Below are 14,426 nucleotides of genomic sequence, written 5' to 3'. Positions count from 1 at the left end.
AATAATGTCAGTCACAAATATGAGATTCAGTTCAATACGATCAGTCCAACATGTGGAGACACGGGTATCACTATCTTTTAAAAACATAAATGTTTATTGTTTTGTTAGTCTGGAATAGAAATGAATCTCACAAGGGAAACAAGCAAGCGTCAGCACTATGCTACATTATAGTTCAGATCTGTGGAGAGTCACCCCAGAAGATGCGTATGTATTTTTGAGCAATAGAAACACCTGTAATGAATAAATGCTACGCAGATGGATATGTTTAAAGTCATACCATGGAACATTCCAGGGAAAGCAATAACATCCCCATGGAGACAAGCAGGTGGCGGACCCTCCACCAGAAAAGTGTAGCTTCAAGTCTCATATCTGTGGGTTTCAGAATGATGAAAAATTTGGAACCATGCACCTTGTTGTGACCACTCAGGAATCTTCTCAGCATATTCATTTCAGCTAATAAATGATGTAATATCTACGATGTAATAACAGGCTTTGGTTTTGCTCTGCACCACCACACAGTCTTCTACACTTCTATATATTATTTGTAACTTAAATCTTCTAATACAAGATTGAGTCCTTCTGACACTGGCTGAATTCCAGTAGAAGCTTTCAGATCCAGCAGTGGTCCACATCCAGCTCTGTAGTAGGCTTAGAAAGAGGGTTAGACAAGAGGAAATAGGTCAACTAAACGCACTAAATATAGATTCTACATGAGTGCTGCCGGCTATGCTGAGTATTGTAGAATATTTAAGTTCTTTGTAGTGGGACTGGACAGTTTCAAAATAAAAAGAATCATAACTGCGGTTAGATTTGCGATATATGTTTAAAAAGTAGGATTCTGTTGAGAGTGCACATTGTAAACAACTCCAGGAGTGTTAGCACTTGAGAGAAGACTGAAATATGAACTGAGAAACTAATACAAACCCCATCCATTACAGAACAGTTTGCAGAGGTCTAAACTACAGCTACAACACAGATTTTCCATAAAAGGCGTGATATTTAGTTCTTTGTAGAGGATATTCTGTGAAATAATTGCAGTTTCTGAATTGAATTGCGGAAGTCATAATTATAGTGTTTTGTTTGCCATAACTAACAATAACTTAACACATCAACTCATCAGATTAGAATTACAGGAGGTGTATTTGATTTTTACTGCCTTAAAAACACAGACAAATACAACAGAACTACTTCATTTTAAGCAGTTTGCAGTGGTCCAAAGTTATTCCTCACTTATATTCTCTAAATAGCATGCTAACAAGACAAGAAAACACGAGATGCAAACACAACACAGCTGACTCAGGTTACGTTCAGACTGCAGGGCTTAAAGCTCAGTTCAAATTCTTTTGTGAAATCCGATTTTTCTGCGAGGTCGTTCATATTTCCAATTAAATGCGACTTGTATGTGATCTCCAATGTGAACTTGAAACGCCCCAAAAGTGTCCCGTAATCATATGGGAGGACACAACGACCTCACAAACAGCGACTGTGTTGAGTGTTTATGGAAGAAGCCTAAACGCTTGGCTTGTCTCTCAAAATACGGTCCAGTTCTTCAAAAAAATGGACAGGTTACACGTCCACGGCCACTTCATTTGTTTAAGTCTTTATCCTTCTTGTATCTGACTCACAGGCTCTTTATTTTTCATTGACATTGGAGCCAAGACGTCTGTAGCTGCGCTCGGACATTTCTTTGGCAATCATTTCAAAAAACGCCTGGTTCCGATAAAGATAAGATCTCTTGAATTTGTCCTGAATACAGGGATCCCCCCAAATATTAATAAACTCTTTAACCTCGTTTTCCCTCCATTGACTAGACTCCAAGCTTGAGGTGTAGGTGGGATGAATGTGACCTGACCATTCAGCCTGAAGTCGCATGTCAAAAGATCGGATATGTATCGGTTTTAGGAGCACATATTCAAGTGGCCTGGGTCGCATTTGAAAAAAAATCGGATCTGTGTCGTTCAGACTGTCATTAAAAGATCAGATACAGGTCGCATAGGGGCGAAAAAATTGTATTTGGGTCACTTCAGGCTGCAGTCTGAATGTAGCCTTATTCTGACCTCAAGAGCTGAATATACCTGAATATATCTGTACTGAGCCATGACTCATTTTGCTCAAATACATGGGGGAAAAATACGATGATGATAAAAAAGAAATGGAATTGTGTGTAGCGTAGTCCAGGCAGTGGAGTAGCTGATTAAAGCTGAGCCTGCACAAACAGTAGATGCCTATAGGGAGGTGTCTGTACGTGACCTGTGCCCCCCTTGGTCCCCGGAGAGCCTCCCCTGTTGACGCGCCTCATTACTCTGTGTCCATTAACTCCAGAACACGCAGCTCTTCCTGATATTATTTATTCATCTCTGTCACATTTAGGCGCAGCAGGAAATACGTAAGGAATAAGTAACCTACACTGTATTTGAGAGTTTTGTGTTATGCTCTTTTCTGATCTTTTTATACTGGTGATTCCTCGTCACAAACAGACCTGGAGTTGTGTTTTGTTTCATTCACACATGTTTAACACACAAACCTGTTTATTTAGGCTGAGTTTTTCTCTCAAACCTGTCATGTGGCAATACAGGAAGGGCTCTACTCTGTTTTTAACCTTCACTAGAATCGTTTGGGTGATTTCAGCTTCTGGAATTGCCAACATCTACTAAACAAAAAGCAAAAGGTAGCTGCTAAGTTGAAAAAAATTTAAAATGACTTAAAGCTCACAAGAGTCCATTTTGCCTAATATAGGACCTTTCATCTGTTTTATCTTTTTGTCTGGTCTTGTGGTTTGGCAGTCTCTCTCTCTCAAAAACAACAATCTGCTTTCCCAAATTGTCAAATGGACCAGTAAAGTAATTGGAGACCTCTAGCTGCACTCAGAGTCTTTGTACTCCAGACACCATCACACTCTTTGCACAGTGACTTTCAGCTCCTTTACTCTGAGCAAAGAAACCTGGTCCCATGGTGCAAAACTAAACACTTTAAAACCAGCTTTACTCCAGCAGCTGTTTGTTAAAGGTCCCATATTATGCAAAATTGACTCTTGTGAGCTTTTAGCCATGTTATAATGTTACCTTCTCAAAAACAGACCTGAAGTTATGTCTTGTTTCATTCACACGTTTATTATTAGTCTGCTTGTTGTTCTGCAAGTCTCATGTAAGTCTCAAGTCTTTGACCTCAAGTCCGAGTCAAGTCCCAGGTCAAATACAGGCAAGTCCAAGTCTAGTCTCGAGTCGTCGAGCTTTAAGTCATTTCAACTCTTTAAACCAAAGTACCAAATATAGCTTAGATTTTTGCAATTTATATGAATTTTAAACTATATTTATAACTATATATATTTATATAAGAGTTGTAGAAATGCTAATTTATCCTTTTTAAATGTCTTGACAATATCTTCATGCAATTCATTATGGACAGAAATGAAATAATTCAGATTTAAAAGTGCTAAATAACAGTTATTTTGTCATGTAGTCTGCACTGAAATGAAAAGATCATGTTCCCTCTGTTTTACTGTATTGTACTCTATATATTTCTGTATCTATCTATCTATATTTCTGTAGTACATTTGAGGATACTTTATCACAGTACTTCACTTACATCCAAAGTAACAAGTGGGAGGGACATGTTCCAGTTTGTTCGTGTAAAATTAAGCACCACATTTATCAACTGTAAAGAGAAAAGTATTTTATAAAACCATATTTTTTTAATAGAAGCATCAAGTCTTCTCAGATCACAGGCCTCAAGTCCGAGCCAAGTCTCAAGTCATTGACCTTCAAGTCCAAGTTGAGCCCCAAGTCTTAGTCCATTTTATCAAGCCAAGTCAAAATGTTCTGTTCCACCTTGTAATGTCATATAGTTTTCAAGATAAGTTCAATAGAGAAGGTGTATAGAGTTTGAAAAGTACTTTTAAAGTATCATATTGTGACATCCATTGTAATTCAGTTGACTAACCGCACTAAAATGCCAGTCTATAGATAAATGTCGACCCTGTGATACAGTGAACCGAACACACACGGTTCTCTGGGGCCTGGTTTAGCCTCGAGTCTCAGTTCTCTGGCATTAGTTGGTTCCAGAGCTGCCATTTGATTTGAGCACAGCCCCAGTCTCTGATGAATCACTGCCCACGCCCGCTAATGTTCCCACAAGCCCCATCACCATCACTATAAATAAAAAGCCCTTATAAAAAGCAATTCATCACAGTGCAGTTATTTGGTTAACCTTCACAATAACAATATGCATAAGGGGTTTTTGAGGGAGCGCAGATGTTGTGGTCTGTGTGTGGAAAGGTGGTTAGCAGTAACTCTAGCATCTCTGAAGGTGGTATTACCGTACAAGGCCTAGTGGTGGAAAAAGTATTCAGTTTTATTATTTAAAGATGTATTTTGTAACTTTTCTGGTAGAGTTTCTGTACTTACTTGTTTGAGATGTCATTGCACTGCCTGAAATGTTCCACAGATAAGATAAGATAAGATAAGATAAGATAATCCTTTATTGTCTCCCATGGGAGAAATTTGTCTTGGAACAGGGGGTAACATGTTTTATCAAAAAACAGGACAACACAACACAGAGCAGCACATAAACAAACACCATAAAACAAAGTAAATATGAGACCAGTGTGACCACGAGTGATGCACCAACACGACCCTTAAATTATCCTTAACAGGCAAACCCTTGCATTCTTCTGTTCTATTAATTATTGCACATTCCCTAAGCCTATGTGCAGTTTTAGTTATAATTATTGCACATTCCCTAAGCCTATGTGCAGTTTTGATTGCACATTCCCTAAACCTATGTGCAGTTTTGATTGCACATTCCCTAAGCCTATGTGCAGTTTTGATTGCACATTCCCTAAGCCTATGTGCAGTTTTGATTGCACATTCCCTAAGCCTATGTGCAGTTTTAGTTATAATTATTGCACATTCCCTTAGCCTATGTGCAGATTTAATTATTGCACATTCCTTAAGCCTATGTGTAGGTATAACGTATAATGTGAAACAGCTCTACTTTACATATATTCAATTATAGGTGGTTTTATAGCTCAAAAATACTGAGAAAAACAAACATTGTGACTGTGAGCAGGAACGCCTCTCCACAGATCCGACCTGTAACTTGGTATGGTTTGGTCTTCATGAAGATAGAAAGGTTTAATGCCATACTGGGAAACATTTCAGACAAAGCAATAACACCTCCATGGAGAAAAACATTTGATAGACCCTCCATCAGATAAGTTATAAAATTCTTTAAGCAAAAGTACAGATATTGGAGCAAAAAATACTCAAGTAAAAGTAAAAGTATCACATGACAAAATCTACTTGAGTAAAGGTATTAAAGTATCTGTTTAAATATGTACTTAAAGTATTTTACGCATCTTTTGAAGTTTATGAAATGTAGTCATTTTGATAAAGATTTGTGCTGAATTTTGTTCAGCGGAAACAACTGAATCGATAGTTTTTTTCCTTGCCATGTATATTTTTGTTTGCTCAGAATGCAAATTTCTTAAAACTAATCCCCTCAGTGTTTTCAGCAGGTCTCACACGATAATAAAACTCTCAATAATACTAACTTTTACTTTTGGGACAGAAAGTAAAGATACCTGCTTTAAAATGTAGTAAATGTAAAAAGTATCCACTTAAAAATGTACTTGAGTAAAGCACAGATACCTAAAATGTACAAACGAACATGTTACAGATATTAATTATTGTTAGTTAGTTAGATAGATAGATAAGTTAGATAGTTAATAGGGATGTAACAATAACCAAAATATTGTGATATTGCATCGTCAAATGTCTCACAAAAATATCATAGGCTGTCACAATATATTAAATTACACGTTCCTTTGCTTAAGTGCATGGTTTTATAATAGCAACAGCTTATAAACATTGGGAACTACATATCCCATGATTCATTTCAGTGTAAACAACATGAAGAAATATGTTTTTTACTTGAATTCTTGGGATTACGATGGTAATAATTCACGCCAAAATCTTGTCAAAGTATTTTAAAAGCGAAAAAGTGTCCCATCTACAATTATATTAGCCTCTCCAAAATATTGCAATAAATATCGTGATAATATCGTACCGAGAGATTTAGTTACATCCCTAATTGTTAACCAATCAATTCAAACCTGTTTTGTGAAGGAGTGTCGACATGTATGCTCCATTAGCAACAACTAGGCTTCTTGTGTATTTCTTCTTCGCCACACACTTGCAGTCTCAGAATTGGCCGTGAGGTCGGAGGTCACGATTAGGGTTGACGTGTCTGCTCAAGTGTGTGATCCTTAATAGGTGCTGGTGATGGATTAGCGGCTGGAGCGGTGCATTCTGGGTCGGATTGCTTTGTGAAGATGGTGGTCCGTAGACGTAACAGCGTGTCTGGACCTGTGTAGGGGGCGATCTGTAAACCATGAGGGCTAAAACAGAGGAAGCACCAGTAGTCTGTCTGGGGGAAGGGGTGGGTAAGACGACCAGAAAATTGGTGATGTTGTGGGGGTGTAAAGTCGATATTTAGGGTGCGTTCAGACTAGGCCTGGTTTGATCCAATTGAGCCTAGTTTATTCTTGATTGGTTGTCGAAAATCAAATAGACCACGAAATCAATACAGAAGCTATTTGATTCTCATTTGAGCAAGTATCAATACTACAAAAATCACATAAAGAAGACCAAATTTATCTTTCCTGACTAGTTTTTGAATCATCTTAAGCTGCATTGGAAGTTAGAACTATAGCAAGACCACATAGTAACATTAAGAGGATTATTTAAGTCTTGAAAATCACAAATATTAAGTTAAATTTTTTATATCATCACAACACTAGTCCTGGTGTAGGGTAGACTTGGTTTGAACCTGTTTTACTCCTGTGTTGTTTCTGATCCAGTCCATAGTCCATAGTGTTTGGCTCCAGTCAAATGAAGCTCATCGAGGCTACCAGTTATTGAGGCAAATTTGGTGTTCCAGATTAGGAATAGGAATTTATTTTCGGACAAAACAGCAAAATAAAAACATCAAGATCATGTAGATCAGGTTAATACAAACATTTTAAGACCAAAATGTCGAGGCTCACTGCAGCAGTTACAGAGAGAGGGGCGACAAATTCAGTGGAGACGGAAATGCGCCCAGGTTAGCTGTGTCCATTTAAGTGGCGATGGATGTCTACAAGCCTTCATTTTTAATTGAATGTCTCACTATAGGCTTACAGATAAACCTTAGTTTGGTTTTGTAGCCTATAGGATAGCCCAGGAGTCTCCAGCCTGTAGTTCCAACCCCTTCCAAGTAGCTCACCAAGGGATCGCTGAATTGCACATATTGTCCTGAATAAGTAAAATTTGATTAATTAAATGCCTTTTACGATTACACATGTATTATTTTGATACCGGACTAATAAATGGTTAATGGTTTATATTTTATAGGCATCTAAATGTACCTCATTCACCATGGCACTTTAATATACCCCATTTCTTGTGACTGCTAAAACTAGTAGCTCTCTGACATCTTTGTTTTGTAAAGGTAGGAAAAAGGTTACAGCCCCCTGGGGAAATTTTATTCTGTCTATTGAAAATAAATAAATAAATAAAATAAATAGATTAACTTTTGTCTGGTTGCTTGTAGCCATCTGCTAAGGGCAAAAGTGGTTTGGGTTGAAAAGTAGCATTTTCTTTCTCTGTATCTTGTGTTTGCAGCTTGTTAGACTTTAATTTTAGTATTGGTGGATTTTTACTCTCTCAGCTAAATAACACTTGTTTTCTCTTGGCTAGCTGCAGAGGAATTTTAGTATATATTAGCATGTAGCCACATTAGCACAAGCTACACACGCTGACACCTGCTTCTACTACAACTACTAAAGCTCGCTGTGAGTAAAAATGACATTAGTCTATACGTTAATACGCTTTTAGTCTCCTATAACGTTTATGACTAGGCCTGTTCGATTAAACATTAGAGAGTGCACTGTAATAGCCTATTTGGAGTGAGGTTTGTGCTACTTGAATGCGCAGGTTTAAAGTGCACAGAGTGATTTTACTGCATGAGTGCTTACAGCGGGATGCGGTTGATGTAGGGTCTTTGGGTCACGGGGTCAAGTCGTGCCATCGTCGTAAATATAAATGCGTTGCAGTAGAATGTGACTCAACTCATGCACACAAAATGCACATGTATGGAAAATAATTAGTTCCATCAGATTTTGAATTTTAAATACCACTTAATTTCTCACTTAAAAATTTTCAACTCTGAAGAAAGATGTTTGAATTATTTTTATTCTGAATTTTAGTTGCTGAAATCTGAAGTTTACTTGTGTGTACTATGTTTTAAATTCAAAATAAATAAAAAAATCACCACAGATATTTTCAAGCCCTCAAATTCAACAGTCGAAATTCAGAGTGTAAAATTCGCAGTGAAAAATTAGGTATTAAAGATCCAAGATGCCAAGGCAGAAGCGATCAATCATGTGTGAGTGAGAAGGACAGAGGCTGTTTCCTATTGGCTGTTCTCATCTGTGGGCGGGGTTACATTAAGAAATCAAAGAGATGAGGTTTCGATGAGGCTAATTCTGACTGATCAGATCACCGTCACTGCAACATTTCCTGTTTCTTACTAAGTTAGATCGGATCGATTGCTTAGACCTTAACATCTTGGATCTTTCCTGTGAATTTTTTTGCGAATTTTACACTCTGAATTTTGACAGTTGAATTTGAAGGCTTGAAAATATTTGTGCTGAATAATAAACACTTTGAAAATGTACACTTAAATTTTCAGTAACTAAAGTTCATAATAAAAATAATTCAAACATGTTTTTTCAGAGTTTAAAAATTCAAAGTGAGAAATTCAACAGCATTTAAAATTCAAAATCTGATGAAACAAATTATCTTCCATAACATGCTTGCTACTATAGACAAACACTTGAAGGAAATATTTGTAAGATACTATATTAAATTTAGCTGGATGGCAAATTTAAAGGGTTCATACTCTTTTATGCCATGATCTGTTATAATGTTTCTTTATCAAAAACATATTCAAGAGTTGTGTTGTGTTTCATTCATACATGTTTGATACACCATTCCTTCTCTCAAATAGAATACACTCTGTTCCACCTTGTGATGTCACCTGCTAATACAGGAAGTGCTCCATTCCACTGTTTTTAAACTCCATATACTTTCACTACAATCATTTGGATAATTTCAGCCCTGGAATTGCAAATCTCTACTGAACTAAAAGTAACTAAAGGAGTCGTTATCTTGAAAACTATCACTTCATGACATCACAAGGTGGAACAGAGCATTTTGTATGTAGACAAAGACTGCATGTAGACTCAAACATGTGTGAACGAAACAAAACACAACTGTGGTTTGTTTTTAAATGAACAGTCTAACAAGAGTCAAATTTGAGTAGTAAAATTTAAAAAGTTGCACAAGTCAAGTCAAGTCATTGGTCATGATTTGTCTTTTTTTGATTTTTACCTTTTTGTTGTCTTCATTTTATGTTCTCTGTGCAGCATTTGGGAAACTGTTTTGTTTGTAAAATGTGATAATTAAAGTGGATTTACATTCAGAAAGTTCTCTGAGCATAACTTGCTTTGCACAGTACAGCTTTTTTCAGTGTGGTGCAGATTTGAAGAATGTTGCTTACTGTTCCTGACAACAATGGACTCAAAATTGGAGATGTCCAATGAAGTGTCTTGCCCAAGAACACAAGCAGTAACTCAAAATTGTACCACCAACCTTGCTCCATGCTCTGACTGAACCAATACAGTTACCAATATGCTTTTGTCATAACACAACTTTGGACAATCATGGGTAAATTATTCATCATATGTGTCATTTATTATGTATGGTGTTTGCTGAACGCTTTGAATCCAATAATCTTGAGGCAATATTTCTTTAGCACTAACCCTTTTTGCCTTGGGTGTCATTTCGTTGCCAAATTGTAACTGGCTGGAGGTTTTTCCTTGGCTTTGGGATGCATCGACCCATTATCGGATACTGGATATATTGGATATCGTATCGGGTTCCAAATATCGGTTCAGCTAATATCCTGGTTGGACATACAAACTGATGTAATAAGACTGGTGGTAATTTGCCCAGAAAATCTCATAATGTTTGAACTTTTATTTACACAAAGTTCTGTAGTCACTTGAAGGATAAATATCAGCTACATAAAACATTTTGATTAGTTTTGTGTTTTAATAACATTTGGATTAGTTTTGTGTTCATAGTGCCAAATTTATTTGTATATATTCACTACAATCTACACTGTAATATACTGTATATTGTAATATAATGTATATTGTCTATATTCTATATACTCTACATTCTGTGTATATCGCACTTGCTGCTCCTTGCACTTCTCCTTGCACAACCAAACCACATTTCGTTACCTTGTATTTATACATGCGTAATGACAATAAAGTTGAATCTAATCTAGTCTAAAAAAAAAACATATTACTGTATTTTCTGATCTCTGTTACAATATTGTTTCCTCATCACAAACAATCCTGAAGTTGTGATTCATTCATTTACACGTTTAGCAAACAAATGCACACACTGCATAAATATCCAGTGTGGGCTGAGTTCTTCTCTCAAACAGAAAAACTATATACACCTTCACTAGAAACATATGGATAATTCCAGCCCTGGAATTGACAATCTTTACTAAAAGGTAAAAGGTAACTTGAAAACTACCGCTTCATGACATCACAAGGTGGAACAGAGCATTTTGAGCTTTGGAGATATAGACAGACCAATAAAAAAGGATTACTCAAACATGTGTGAAAGAAACAAAACACAACTCTAGGTATGTTTTTGATTAAGTAACAACATACTAACATGACTTAAAGCTCACAAAAGTAAATTTTGCTTACTCTAGGACCTTTATGGAAATATTTAAAACTGTAATTTAAAGCTGAATCAAAATCTGTATCAGAACAGTAAATGCTAGATCGGTTCATTTCTAGCTCTGTACATTGTCATCAAAATGGCCGTACTCCAAAAACAGTAGCTCTCCTTGCTCCCTCTCTTCTGTCCTCTTACTGCCCTTCAGTTCGGCTCTGCTTCTTTCGGGATGTTTGGAGGTCAGAGGTCGCTGACTTTGTGAATGAAGTCTTTGTGTGGATGGAGAGGTCCGAGGAGAGTACATTTCCTCTCTCTGGACACAGTGATGGAGGCCACAGATGTTACACATGTTACAGTTGTTTATTAAATTAAAGTGTGACTGGTGCTTTCACTCACCTCATAAATATCGGAGAATCAATAAAGCATAGATAATCAATTTACTGGATAGTGTGGAAGATATTGCAATGCGTAGATCACTGTCTTTAGTCATCTTGTAGTTGCTTGGTCAAGATGGAGAATTTTTTATGGAAAAACAGAGTGGAAAAGAAGAATGTGGAACGCATTTCAATCATCCTAATTATTCATAGTCAGGCTCTTTCCGTAACTTTCCGCAGCTGGAGCAGAGTTTTGCCGTCACAATAATGCGAACAACAACTAATATACTAACAACAACTAGCATGTTAATTCTTACCATGCTGGCCAAATATCATACACAAAAAATACTCAAAATACACTCAAAATAAAGCAAATGGTCACCATTATAATAACGAAATACAACAATATTTCCAAACAATAAAACAGGTCAAAAACAAAAACAAAACCTATTAAAACATAACAGCATCACTCTTTTTTCACCTTTTTTTTTTTTTTTTTTGCTCTCTTGTGTAATTGACTGCACATTACTCCAGGTACCATATGTGTTATTGATGTGATTTTGTGTATCTTTGATGTCCCTGTATTTGAACCTATTGAAACAAACAAACAAACAAACAAACAAACAAACAAAAACCCCAAGCGATTAACATGCTGACAACAACTAGCATGCTAACTCTGATCATGCTGCCCAAATATTATATACACAAAACAAAATGGACTCAAAATAAACCAAATTGGTTACATTATAATAACAAAATACAACAATCTTTCCAAACAATAAAACAACAAGACTATTAAAACATACCAGTATCATTCTTTTTTCACTTTTTCACTTTTTTTTTTTTTTTTTTTTTTTTTGCTCTTTTGTGTAATTGACTGCACATTACTCCAGGTACCATATGTGTTATTTATGTGTCTTTGATGTCCCTTTATTTGAACTTATTGAAACAAACAAAAACAAACAAGAAACTGACATGCTAACAACAACTAGCATGCTAACTCTGATCATGCTGGCCAAATATATACACAAAACAAAATGGACTCAAAATAAATCAGATCCTCACCATTATAATAACAAAATACAACAGTATTTCCAAACAATAAACAGGTCAAAAACAAAAAAAGCTATTAACATACAATATCTATAGGAAATACTTATAACAGTATCAATCTCCCCCACATTTTATGCTACAATTTTTTTTTATTTTATTTGGTGACGTATACTTGATTTATGGTCTTGTCTTGTTTTTTGTTTAGTTTTTTTGCTCTCTTGTGTAATTGACTGCACATTTAAGTGATTTTGTGTGACTTTGTTGTTCCTGTATTTGAACATATTGAATAAAAATAAAAAAACTAACAACAACAAGCAACTAACATGCTAACAACAACTAGCATGGTAACATAGGGTGACCCGACGTCCCATTTACCCCCAAAAGTCCCAGATTTATCCAAAACCAGCGATTTGTCCCAGTTTTACAAAAGAAATGTCCCAGGTGTCCCTGTTTTGATGAATCTGATATGAGTAAATAGTAAAAAGGGCAATATATTGTAAGTTATTAAGCTAAAATACATAAAACTGTGCTTGAAAATGACCACAGGGCAAAAAAAAAATGCACCAATAGAAGTGCCTCACATTATATACTGACCCACAAGTGAGGCGAAAATGGACAACGTTATGCTCTCTTTTCACAGTTTTATTTATACCAACCATCCAAACCCAGGTGTGTCCCAGTTTTGAATTTTGTGAATCTAGTCACCCTATTTTAACAAGCAACTACCACGCTTACTTTGAACTTTCTGAGTCTTTGAACTTCCTTATTATAAACTTGACAATAAAATCCTTTATGATTAGATGCAGACAGTACACATAGCAGACTTATTATGACCTCGAGAGCTGCTTATACAATATATCTGGCACATTTTCTTCAAATACATGGAAACAGCCACTTAAAATGTATTGGCAAAGATGGATAGTAGATTGTAAAACTCCTAAAATACTAAATACTAATCACTAATGCTTAACTGTCCTTTGTTGTGTGTGCAGGGGGCCCGTGTGTGGGTGCGGGAGAAGGAGCAGCTGGTTCCTGCCACAGTCAACTCCTGTGGGGATGGGACCCTGGTACTCACCACAGACTATGGAGAGGTAAGGATCAAAGCCTTTAAAGCTGGGCTACTCTGTTTTTGTTACATGAAAGAGAAGAGAAGGTAGTTGTAAGTGACATCCCTAATTTGATCCTAACTCTCACAAACATCACACATCATTAGGTTTAACATGAATTTGTCAAGCACTAGTACAGCTTTAGAATTTCTTTTTCAGGTGGTGAAGTCAAGCGGTATGATACAGTTAATGGGGAAAAAAAAAGTTTGGGACCACAGCTTTTAAGAGTGCATTCACATTTGCCTTGGTTTTGGTCCTGCTTAGAGCCAGTTTAAAGGGCCCATATTCTGTTATTTTCTGATCTATGTTACGTCGTTTCCTCATCACAAACAAACCTGGAGTTGTGTTTTATTTCATTCACAGTTCATCTCTCAAACAAACAACATTGATGTACAGTGACTGCTTGTGCAGTTCGGACTTGGTGCGATTTTTACTACGACTTGTTTTCCCCAGTCTGTGATCTCTGCTGCTGTGCGGTCGTGGTGGGCTGTGAGTGTGGAAACTGCACCCCTTGGTCAGAACTTCGATAGATAGCAATAGATTAGCATCAGTAAATCCATGATTAGAATGTACAAGAAGCCTTGTTGGTAAACAACAGTGGCATTTCACACTACGACCACTTTCTCGTGCTTTTTAATACTGTCTACAATAGGTAAGTACATTTGCGAAGTACCAGGAGGGATGCAGGGATATTTTATTCTGAAAATACACCGGATCTGTCAGTTCTGCGTGTCTGAATTTCCTGTTTTGTTCATGGGGTTTTGGCATTTTGACATCAGAGACTGCTGTGGTATCCAGCAAAAAAATTGTCCACATGTCCGTGCCGTACCTACACCCACACCTGCACCTGCACCCGCACCGCACCAAGGTCAGTGTGACAGGGTGCTACTGATTTGAGTGACTTTATAATTGATTTGAACTTTTAATAACTTTCTAATTGCTTTACTATTTAATTACTTCCTGTCCGGACCTGCGCGTACATCTGTTGTGATAAAGAGTCACACTGAAACATGTGAATGAAACAAAACACAACTCCAGGTATATTTTTGATGAGATAACAACATTCTAACAGAGCATAAAGCTCAAAAGAG

The 14,426-nt window shown here is 36.6% G+C and overlaps 1 protein-coding gene across 1 annotated transcript in view; it reads left to right on the top strand.

The window, feature by feature from the left end:
• The window catches only part of myo10l1 (myosin X, like 1), an 86,146-nt gene that overhangs the window by 14,889 nt on the left and 56,831 nt on the right, over window positions 1-14,426 (top strand). The window contains exon 2 of the mRNA XM_055160787.1: window positions 13,222-13,320. Coding sequence (XP_055016762.1) covers window positions 13,222-13,320 — 99 coding nt within the window. The remainder of the gene's footprint in view (window positions 1-13,221; window positions 13,321-14,426) is intronic.

The sequence above is a fragment of the Boleophthalmus pectinirostris genome, unplaced genomic scaffold, assembly GCF_026225935.1.
Source record: "Boleophthalmus pectinirostris isolate CB_2022bp ecotype Guang Dong unplaced genomic scaffold, ASM2622593v1 HiC_scaffold_10, whole genome shotgun sequence".
NCBI classification, from domain to species: domain Eukaryota; kingdom Metazoa; phylum Chordata; class Actinopteri; order Gobiiformes; family Gobiidae; genus Boleophthalmus; species Boleophthalmus pectinirostris.
Note: the sequence above shows the minus strand (reverse complement) of the source record. Positions and strands in the feature narration are given on the sequence as shown.